We start from the raw sequence: 11444 nt of genomic DNA on the forward strand, positions 1-11444 counted from the left end.
CTTTTACTTTTAATACTTAAGTACAAACATATTAGATACTTTAAGACTTTTACTCAAGTATCACTTTGTGGTACTTTACACAACACTGCGTTTTGACCAAAAGTGGTAAAACAAATGTGAGGTAGGGGAAAAAAAAGAGTGGAGAAAAGTTGACCTATTTTTCTTTTACGGTTTTCCTGCAGTGTGTGTCACCTACCTAAATACATGWATACTTTTACATTTCATCCACAAGATGTCACCACAGGCATTGGAAATCCCATTGAAATGAGAATTTAATAAGGTTACCTGTGCCACTGTGTCTGTGTGATGTGAAGATCACAGGTAATGTAGACATATATAATGTAAATGAACATTTCCTTCATATTGTTATATTTCACCTTAGAATGCTGAGCAGGAACCTGCACAGTTTGGGAAAAAATATGAACTAACTCAGGTTTGCAACAAAATAATATAATCAAAACCATTTTTGAGGCAATTAATGTACTATACTTGATCCATTTTACCAAATAATGCAAAGTTAAAAGTATAAATACTTTGAATAAAATAAGATAATTGTTGGACATTGCCTTAAATTTGTAGGCAAAGCCCAACAATGTGATGATATATTTTTGAATAATYACCATAATGATTCAACCAGTCAAAATCTTACAAACTAGTTTGAAGGCAAAGACGTTGCAGGAAATTAGATCACTTTTTCAAGTCACAACTTCACACAGAAACCCCAGGTTCTTAGGTTATTTGCTCTAAGTTTCTGTTACTCCCGTCAGTGTGGGCTTTAACTGTTACTTCAGTTTCAGTTTAAACYGTTTATTAACTGTGTTTTTGGTGACATGGACCTTGTAGGTATTCAGATCCTGTCTGGACCAGTTTTGACAAATTCCTCAACGTCTTATGGGTTCATAATCTGTAAAACATGTCTTCAAAACTGCAGACAGCACGAACCTGAGTTGCGGTCAACTTGTGCTGCAGGCAGCGTAACTATTTTCTTACACTTTGCTGTCACGCCTGGTTACCTAATTGTACAGTAATCTATAACAAACTAGATCGTGCAACTCTCCTTAATCTGAGTCATYCAGGTCGTTGTCGGAACTTGTCGCWGGGATTATACCGAGGAGCACGGACATTGCCATCTTTGGTGTCGGTGCTAGTATAAATGTAATTCATGTTCAAGTGATTTTCCATTAAAAGTGCATGTAATCAATAAACAACATGACTGAAATTCTTGAGAACATCTCATTTGCTGTCTGTCTCATCAAAACAAAATGGAAATTTAACATCAGAAAGCTAAATGCAAAAATACAGTATGAATACAGGCTGCTGAAATTTGCTGACAAAACTGACTTTTAAAGGTTAAACAAGCTAAATGCAGCAGAAGCTAAAAGCTAAAATGAGCACGATGGAATAAATCTGGGGTAGTTAAATGCTAAGWGTAGCCCAGTATAAGCTACTGAACAAGTAAAAAAAAAATGTAGCTAAAAGCTAAAAGTAGCAAAAGAAAGAAATAGGCCAATGCTGAAGCAAAATTTAAATTGAACAATGCACTTGAAAGAATTGAAGCAATTTCTATGTGAATATTCATTTCAAGTAAAGTTAATTATTTTAAAAGAAGTGTAAAAGTTATAGCACACTGTTTTAGATTGAAATTTATCCACTTCCCTTCTCATTTTGCTTTCTCCAGTTCAGTTTTATTTGTAGAATTAGTTTTGCGTGAACCAGTGTTAAATTTGGATATTTGAATCTGCGACCTTTCGCATAATCCCATCATGGAAATTGACTCACAAGGTTCTCCAAACAGGCTTTCATGTCCACTGATGTTCACTGAGCACATTTACGTCATCTCGCCAACATCCTCTGTCCATGTTTGGCTCTGAAGTACCGTGTCATGACACCGCCTGAGRAAAAAAAAGTGAGTTTTTATGAGAATGAACTAGAGCGCAAGAACTGGGCTTTCCAAGAGTCCAAACACAATGAGAGCATAAGCTGTCCAATTAGTGAATCACTGTAAACGAAAGCAGCGGGGATCAAAACGTCAGCGTGGGCAACAGAGGCTCAGGATCAGGTGGTCGGTGCAGGGGTAAACACGGATGTAAACATTTGCTCGAGTGGAGGCATGAGTCAAATCAGGGCCTCTAACAGGAAAGTTCCTGGAGTTATTTAGAGGACTTTAAAATCTGGACCCTGTCCAAAACTGTAACATACAAAAGCTGTTTGRGACTTGACACAGAAAACAAAATGCAGTGAAGTTTTTAGAATGATTATAACACTGAGCAACACAGCCTTCTCTTTATCAGAGCTGTAAAGTCACTAAGTATAAATACTTTCTTACTGCACTTAAGTAAAGTACAGATACCAAAAATTACTACTTGAGTAATTATTTTTCATCTGACTTTTTACTTCTACTCTTTACATTTTTACACAGTTATCTGTACTTTCTACTCTTTACATTTTTACACAGTTATCTGTACTTTCTACTCTACATTTTTACACAGTTATCTGTACTTTCTACTCTTTGCATTTTTACTCAGTTATCTGTACTTTCTACTCTACATTTTTACACAGTTATCTGTACTTTCTACTCTACATTTTTTACACAGTTATCTGTACTTTCTACTCTACATTTTTACACAGTTATCTGTACTTTCTACTCTACATTTTTACACAGTTATCTGTACTTTCTACTCCTTACATTTTTTTAAAAAGGTAGGAAGTAGAAAGTCACTTCTCTTAATTTGTTTCGACTTGTTAGTGTTAAAAAATACTATCCTAAAAAATTGTACATCTAGGATAGAGTAAATATAATTGCAGTTAGATGAGAAGTATAGATGTATACCATTCTGATACTGTATTAATTTTTATACAATCCATCACAGCTGCAGGTTTTTAGAAAAAAAATTTTTTTGGAGAGGTCACCTTACAAAAAATGTATTTTGGAAAATCTAACTGATCATTTTTACTCAATACTTTTACTTTTAATACTTCAGTATATTTTATGTCAGAAATTGACTTTTTTTAAATACAAAAAGCAACAGATTTATACTCAAGTAATATTCTTAGAAGAGACTTTAACTTTTACTAAAGTAATTTTATGATAATATACTTTATTTTCACTCAAGTATCACTTAGTGTTACTTTATACAACACTGCTGTTTTTGTATTGTGGGCCTGCATTTGATTCTATTTCAGGTGTTTGAATGACTCTCACTGAACTTCTTATACTGTTAAAAAAATCCATCTAAACACAACGTGTGCGTAACTGACCTCTTCAGGGAGCAACATGATTGGGATCAGAAGACACTTGTCTAATTTACATGTTTGTGCGTTYAGTTGTGCTGAAAAACACAACAACTCTGTAGGGAGGTGTCAAAAGGTCACACCACTGAGGCTCACCAGAGGCAAAACAAGAGCTGACAGCTGTGGTACAAAACATCACAAACACATATATACCCTCAGAGAAATATGTGTTWGCATTCTGAAGTCTAGAAGCTCTTGCTCCTACAAGCTCAAACACTTGAGCTCACGAAAGCCTCTTTTGCAGGCATCTGCTGAAGATGGTGGAAATTTTACATTAGGTCATTAAAAGGTTTATGCTTTGGGAGTGTTGTTGTTTTTTCCCTGTTAAAACGCATCCAATTATGTATAATTTTTATTGAAACTGTTAAACTGAAATAATGAGAACCTTTATTTACATTTGAGTTTTAAAAGTAAAATAAAAACACAACACAATTATACCAGAAAATAAAATCATGCTAAAAGAAATAACTGATCACAGAAAAGACAAAGSATGTTGTAAACAAGCAAGTAGACAATAAATGCTTAAAGAAAGGTAATCTGTTGGGTTTTAAATACTGAAGCTGGAATAAAATAATTGTAATGTTAAAAAAAACGCATCCATCAGTAAAGTCTGGAAGTTATCTTTTGTTATTAGACTCCTAATTATTTTATGCCTTTTCAGACATACCTGACATGTTTTGATRCTGAACTTCCATCTTCCTCAGAGGTGTCGCAGCTGTTGTTTACAAAAAAATCAACAAGCTTAAAATGTGAGATTTGAATCTCTGCGCTGAAATCTTCCACGGTTAGAGTAAAAGATGAAGTCTTCAGTTCATTGAAAGGATTTTAGGTCATCTTTCTGGTGCATCACTGCAGTTAAAATTTAATAATCTTCTTTGGCTGCAGCACAATACACATTACATAATTAGATGCACCTGACAGTATGGAATAYTGTCAGGTGTGTTGTTAAAGGAAAKTGCTCAAGGAGTTKTCAGAARTAAATCRTTCAACCTTGTCCAAACACCTTGGAGTTCATCATAACCAGGGTTGGTACATAGAAAATTGATAAATTATCACACTGTTGAGCGGAAAAGAGTAAGATAAAGTGCTACAAGCTGGACGACCTGATTGGACTCTCCAATGAAATGTGGATGTTCACGTGAAAAAACATTTTATTTTTTCAGTGAAAAAGGCCAAAATTATATATTTGGGCTTTTTTTTAAATGAGTTATATATTGTTACGACCTCAAGCCGTCCATCTGTCTGTTTTCTTCCACTTATCCGGGGTCGGGTCGCGGGGGCAGCAGCCTAAGCAGAGAGACCCAGACTTTCCTCTCCCCGCTTGGGCCAGCTCATCYGGGGGAATCCCAAGGTGTTCCCAGGCCAGCCGAGAAACATAGTCCCTCCAGCGTGTCCTGGGTCTTCCTCTGGGCCTCCTCCCAGTGGGACGTGCCCAGAACACCTCACCAGGGAGGTGTCCAGGAGGCATCCTAACCAGATGCCCGAGCCACCTCAACTGGCTCCTCTCGACGTGGAGGAGCAGCGGCTCTACTCTGAGTTCCTCCCAGATGACTGAGCTTCTCACCCTATCTCTAAGGGAGAGCCCAGACAMCCTGCGGAGGAAACTCATTTCGGCCGCTTGTATCCGCGACCTCATTCTTTCGGTCACTACCCAAAGCTCGTGACCACAGATGAGGGTAGGAACATAGACCGATCGGTAAACCAAGAGCTTCGCCTTCTGGCTCAGCTCCCACTTCACCACGACAAACCGGTACAGCGCCCGCATCACTGCAGACGCAGCACCAATCCGCCTGTCGATCTCCAACTCTRTTCTTCTATTCTGTCAAATATGTACCAACATAAAGTGTTGTTCAAATGATGCACCTGATGCTGTTTCTGTTTTAAAGTTTGAGTCTATAAAATGCCTGTATTATAATTATTTGAATTTATTTTAGTGGATGTTTTCTTCCTTCTGCTTCCTTCCATTACATTTAAATTGTGTTTTGTTTTATATAAGTTTCTCCTCTTTTTTAAATGAATAAAGTGAAAACAAATATGCATAGACTCTAAAACCATAAATTTGATAATTATTGCATATCTCACAATGCCACAAGAGTTTAAAAGTAAGCTCATATCATTGTCGCCAGATTTTGTGGTAAGATGTTCCTATAAGCAAAATAAAATTGTGTATAAATAAAGAAAAAAGATGATTATTGTTAAGGCATTTGTCTGGGGAAACTGGATACAAACCAAAAACATGTACAATGAACTGCCTTTGGGTCCAGGCTGCTAGCCCTTGCCTTCCYAYGCAGTTCCACTCAATTCTAGTTTCCCAAAGTGAAGGACAAYGRTCTGGTTTTAACCAGGCTTCCCTTGCAAAACAGATCTGTCATCTCAATAGGATCTGCCTGCAAATAAAGGTTAATAAATATACAGATGACTCTTTTGAGTGTAAAACATTTCTCAAATCCACTTGGGTGGTTCCAYTTCACTTCCAGCTTKAGGGTTCTGTTCAGTATCTCAGCTGTTCATAGAACTGCGCTCCTCGGCACATGGATCTTTTTCCTTTCTGAGCTTTTCTCAAGCCTCTTGTGCTCYTTCTTCTTACAGTCACAGCCTAAACCCAACTCCGTGAAGACCTGCATATCTAGAGTGTTTTTAGTTGTAAGGCAACAATAATAAAAGCCCTGTCACACTTTAGACAACTTATGCCAACTTTTGAACATTTAAAAGACATTGAAGATGGAAGTAAAAATATCAACTGGAAGCCTCTTTTAGGCATGTATTTGGGGTTCAACGATGCAGAATATTCACAATTTGGTTTGGTTTGATACTTTGGTCTCATGGTTCAAWACTTTYTCAATACAAAAAAGAGAAATATCCAYGCYCTTCTTAACTTATAATTTACTGAAAWTAATTATGAGCCTCAAAAGTACAGTTTTTAAATCAAARGTTTCTCAGTATACCTGCGCTTGACAATGCAGCMYAGGTGGAKTAGTCRAACACAGATCMACTGATCCTTCAACACTGTGCATCTTCAGAAGATAAGTTGATRAAAWWAAATTTWAAAAWYYKKWWTTTTTKATACAAGTCTGTATTGCATGGTTCGATACATGTATTGTTGCACCCCTAGTWCATAATATAATGCTACAAATTGATCAATAACTTTTATTAGCAATTTATACTTTTAAAACATTCATAAGTTGTCTAAAATGTTACAGCATGACAGGGCCTTCACTAAAGAAAACGTCTCCTTAAAGACAAAATAAAATGTTTATAAGTTTTATTTTGGTTGTATACACTGGATTAAACATAACAGAACCAAAAAATATATATAAAACACAAATAATAGCTACAACCTTTGGTGAATTATRAATTCTGTAATTATGATTACTTTAATGTTGATGCAAAATGCCTGAACTCATGTAAAAACAGTTTGTTGGAAATGTTTATTAAATTGGAGACCATTTTTAAAACCTCTGCAAAACTGAAAACATTTACATACAGTACCTACTGTGTGGTTTTGTAAAGTTTAAACAGTTTMGACATTTTTTCATCCCAAATACATAAAGCTGTATAACAATATGTTACAATAATGAGTGTTTCATGAATATAAATAACTCGAGTCGACAACGATGAAAGCTACAAAAAGTCTGTTAAATATAATCTTTTTACAAGAACATTCAGCMGGCAATAATTCCTAATTTTAAAAATGAAACATTGCAAAAATAATTGCAGTTAGCTTGTWTTTCCTTTGGTCGGTGGTGCTGGTGAGGAATTCTGTTATTCAGCAGCTCCCATATTTTCCTGACTACATTTTAACAGATCCAAGGATGTGTTCTGGTGGGAAAAGAGTTTTCCTATTTGCCCCAAACCCAAAACATTCACTTGTCAGATCTTATTTACAAATCATTTCACTAAAACCTGGTTTTYCAGCCTCTTGAAAAAACACGTTCTCTTCCTCGGCAGATTACTCCACATCATGTTCTTCATCATCCTCCATCCCTGGTAGGTCTTTCTCCGGCAGCAGGCCGTAGCTGTTGAGGAAGGCCTCGACATCTGTCGCGAAGAACTCCTCGTTTAGGTGCTTGGTGCAGGACAGGAAGTTACCCAGCAGCTCTCCGGCCTTGTACACCAACAGCGTCGGTAAGTACTCGTCAGAGAAACGCTCGGCAGCGCCAGACGAGACAGCGTCGATCCTGCAGAACTTTACRGTCGGGTACTCAGTGGCCAAGCAGTCCAGGCAGCTGTTCAGCTGCTCGCATCCTTTCACTCCCATTTTGTAAATGTGGACAACCACCACGGTGGTGTGATGCTCCTTCTCGATRACTTCCAGGAACGCCTCCCCGCTGTCCAGCTCGTGGACGCCTTCAAACTTGGGCCCGAAGCTGAGCTTGTTGTGCATCTCCTCCATGCATTGTCTTCTGTACTTTTTAAGACAGCCTTCATCCTCCTCCTTCAGCAGTTCATACTCTTGAACACTCATCTGAGAAAAAAAAAAAGAAACAAAACAACAGTTTGTGCACACAATTCTTCACACAGAGGGAACTTTCTGCTGGGTTCTACCTTGCGGTTAAGGTTCGCCCTTGTGTCATCCTTGGACTTGTTTGGGGACGACATTTGTCTCAGCAGTTCTTTTTTTGCAGGAGGCAGATTTTCCCGGTCCATACTTTCCAACTTAAACCTCCTCCAGTCGTTAATGACCCCCTTTGGACCTACGGAGAAACGACAAAAGTGGTGCATATCAGCTGTTTAACCAGGGTCAAACACCATTAATTTAGAAATGGAAACTCTAACTTCCAATTGGTATATTTTTCTAGTCCATTAATCACAATCAAAACCAGAATACTCTGTTGATCCTGGAGGGAAATAACAACTATTACAGCTGCAGCCATTCATATAAAAATAAAGTATAAAAGACGAGCACACTAGCATAAAATAAAGTGTAAACACTTTGGAAAAAAGTAAAAATAAACACGTAWATTGTAAAAACTGTCCATCTAACCAARTCTTTGAGACTGATTTACTAAACAAGAGCAGGATGTGTAAGATTAATAAWCTTGTTAGCCTGGAAATTTGACTCAAATGAAGTGAAATAATCTGCCAATGGAGTAAGACAATTGCACTTAAGATTTTTGAAATCACTTAATTTGACTCAAATTGTTCTTATTTTAAGACTCTTACATCTTCAAACGTACTGTGAATAGACAGTATAAAATAGAAATATAAACAAAACTGTATCAGGTGAAAAAAGTCCAAAGRTTTTATAAGATGATACAAGAAATGATGTTAACCCTGTAAAACCCAAAAAAGAGCAAAAACATTTTTTCACCTCTTTTATGTTGTTAAGGAATGCCTCTGAAGCAGAAACTGAAAGGTTACCTAATTTTTGATGTTTTAGTAAGTTTTTTATGTATATTGTGTATTTTCAATGAATCTGTCAAACCAAATATACTGACCAACTAAGGGTTGATTTGCACTGTGGGTCACTTACAAAGCTCTRTAGTTATTTAGTCATTTCTTCTAATGAGAAGAAATTTATGACAGTGGTYATAAATTTCATGACTCTAAATTTGTTGGACACAAAAAAAAAACTTTTTGGTAAGGCTAAAAGTGAGGWTGTGATTTTACAACAGTGGGATTTACAGGGTTAAGGAATATTGCACGTTTGAGTAAAGCATAAAATAAAATAAAAAAACTACAAACTAAAATGCACAGATGGAATAAAGCGACAGACGAAAGTTTCACGTTTGGGGATGAGCAAACCTAAAGCATCAGCGTGCAGCGATGTTAGGTAATGGGCCCTTTTGAAGAGATTATCTTTGCTCCTGAGGAAGTGCACTTMTTACTGTGTTGTGCAAGAAAGTAGATTAGAGCATCTGGTAAATTGTTCTTTGCTTTGGCCCTCCTTTTATCTGTTTTAAGCCAGTTTCTCTGTAAGCTCTTTATCTCCATAGTAACATAATGTTTTCTGCTTATTGCTGAATCAGAGATCCGAATTGAAACGTCAATTTGTTTTAAGTTTTAAAAGAGGTTCATCTGCTCACCTGTGTGGGTCGCGGTCTCTTCCAGATCAATCATCCTGCCAGACATGGTTTTAATAAGCTACCTGTGTGACAAAAATACAAATATAGACATTTAAAAAAATTGTTTACAACCAAAATTATGATGGTGTTGCAGCTTCTTGGACAAAATAAAACCAACTTGAGTCTCATGATACCGTATTTAATTAAATCAATGCAGTCTAAGAGGATTACAGAACTGCACCATGAGTCCACTGCTTCAGGTCACCCTTAAAAGCTGCTGTTTACACAGATACACAGCTAATGCACATGCAAATTTGTAGCCTTTTTTTCTTTTGCAGTGTACTTTGGGCATCACGCTGCTGTGTCATTTCTGTAGTGTCATTGTTTAAGCCAGTCGATACTGTGACGTACCCGGAGCCAATACCTGATTGGATTAAGTGGCCTATTTCTAGTAGTCCTCCCCCCGCTTGTAGTCACGATGCTGATCTGGTCTAATGATCTTTATGGACTCTGTCTAGTTCCCAGCTCACTAGATTCAGCATAGCATGAGTAAATCAAACTGGTTTTGCACTGTTTGATAGGCCAGCCACAAACCGGCTGCAAGATCAACCGTGACTAAAATTAGCCTCCAGTGAAACAGCTGTTTGTTCTTTAATTCTGAACACAACATAAACTGGAAATGTTGCTTTTAAAAGCTCTCTGTTCAACATCCAATGTGGCAAAATTACAAGAATGTCAACATTATTAAAGTAAAATCAAGACGTACCCCTCAAAATTAGAGCTTAATGCATTTAAAGATCTTTAAAGTACAATTAAATTTCTCATATTTTAATAAAATATAGACAGAATCAGTCCAGATAAAGTTAATTTGACTTTATAATTAAAATATTAGTATTTCTTACCTTCCACAGTCCCTATAAAGTTCTCTCGTTGTGGCAGCAGTTAACCATGCAGTGGTCTCCTCTCGATCACTTGTCTGAGCTATCTGTTGCTGGACAGTGTGTGTGTGTGTGTTTGTGTGTGTGTGTGTCTTTTCCAGCCAATGAGCTTTGTCTAATGGAGATTTAACAAAAAAGACCCAATAGAACCAAACAGAAATAGAGCATAGATCCTAAGAGGATTTCTCTTCAGGAATTAAAAGCTTCCACTAGATAAAAGCCTTGACTACACACAAGGAAAAACTGAAGAGGTCAAAGCTGAAACTTTGGAGGCAAAACAAATCTTTAACCTATGTATATTTTTTAAAAATCAAGAATAATGCATCACTTCTTCACAAACAGCACACAGGATGTGTTGCGTTTAGTTGTAAACAGCCCAATAAGAGTTCAGTCCAACCCTCAAAGATTAACTTTCAAACTACATGATTTTATCTGTTATACAAAAATTCTTCCAGGCATAAAACCTTACACGACATGAGSGCATGATAGAAACATTTCAAAACACCGCTGGCTACGGACGTGGAACAACTAGTGATGCTCAGTCATGTGCTTTATGATTATTTTCAAAACAAATATCCCATTGTTGTCTCCTTTTGCCTCCTTATATCATTTATTTCCTTATAGGGTTGAAATAAAGATTATTCTAAATATCTTAATGTTCTTGTTTTCACTGAGAAACGCTGATGGAAGAAAAAAAGCAGTTTTACATGTGTGACTTAGACAAACTCAGAATACAAAAGTTAAAAAAAGTTTTGAGATCGCATCATGCAAAATAAAAAAAGTGCATATAGGAAAATGCGATTTGTGTGTCAAAATAATTTGTCACATTTTCAATAAAAGAGTCTGTTAGRTTTTTTTTTACATCCACATCTGAGTTTTTATTTAAAAGCTGAATAAGAGAAGTTAAGAAAAAAAAGGGAACATTACATTAAATTTATTTTTTCAGATGCAAGAGAGTTCAAGCAGGCAGGATATGCATCAGCTGGTATTACACACCGAAGCACACAAATTATAAACTTATGCAGTTTATTCATTGATCAAAAAAATACGTGCACAAAGTAAAACAGGGAAATTACAGAAATATCCTGCGACAAGTTGGGGATAAAATAATCACTTTATCTTGTGTGCATGGGACATTTCATTGATATAAAAGCACATTATAATTGTAATCATTTGTATATAATATTTGTCTCATGTCTCAGTTATATTC

General features: G+C 36.4%; 1 protein-coding gene across 1 annotated transcript; it reads right to left on the reverse strand.

Annotated features, from left to right (window-relative positions):
- Positions 1-6536: 6536 nt before the first annotated feature.
- On the reverse strand, positions 6537-10747 carry pdcb (phosducin b). Its single transcript, XM_014007374.1, has 4 exons — positions 10199-10747; positions 9318-9379; positions 7837-7985; positions 6537-7756 (listed from the first exon to the last, which is right to left on the reverse strand). Exons 2-4 carry the CDS (start codon positions 9361-9363, stop codon positions 7241-7243), a joined length of 711 nt encoding a protein of 236 aa, XP_013862828.1. The 5' UTR covers positions 9364-9379; positions 10199-10747; the 3' UTR covers positions 6537-7240.
- Positions 10748-11444: the final 697 nt, after the last annotated feature.

This window comes from Austrofundulus limnaeus, unplaced genomic scaffold (assembly GCF_001266775.1).
Source record: "Austrofundulus limnaeus strain Quisiro unplaced genomic scaffold, Austrofundulus_limnaeus-1.0 Scaffold41, whole genome shotgun sequence".
Lineage (NCBI taxonomy): Eukaryota > Metazoa > Chordata > Actinopteri > Cyprinodontiformes > Rivulidae > Austrofundulus > Austrofundulus limnaeus.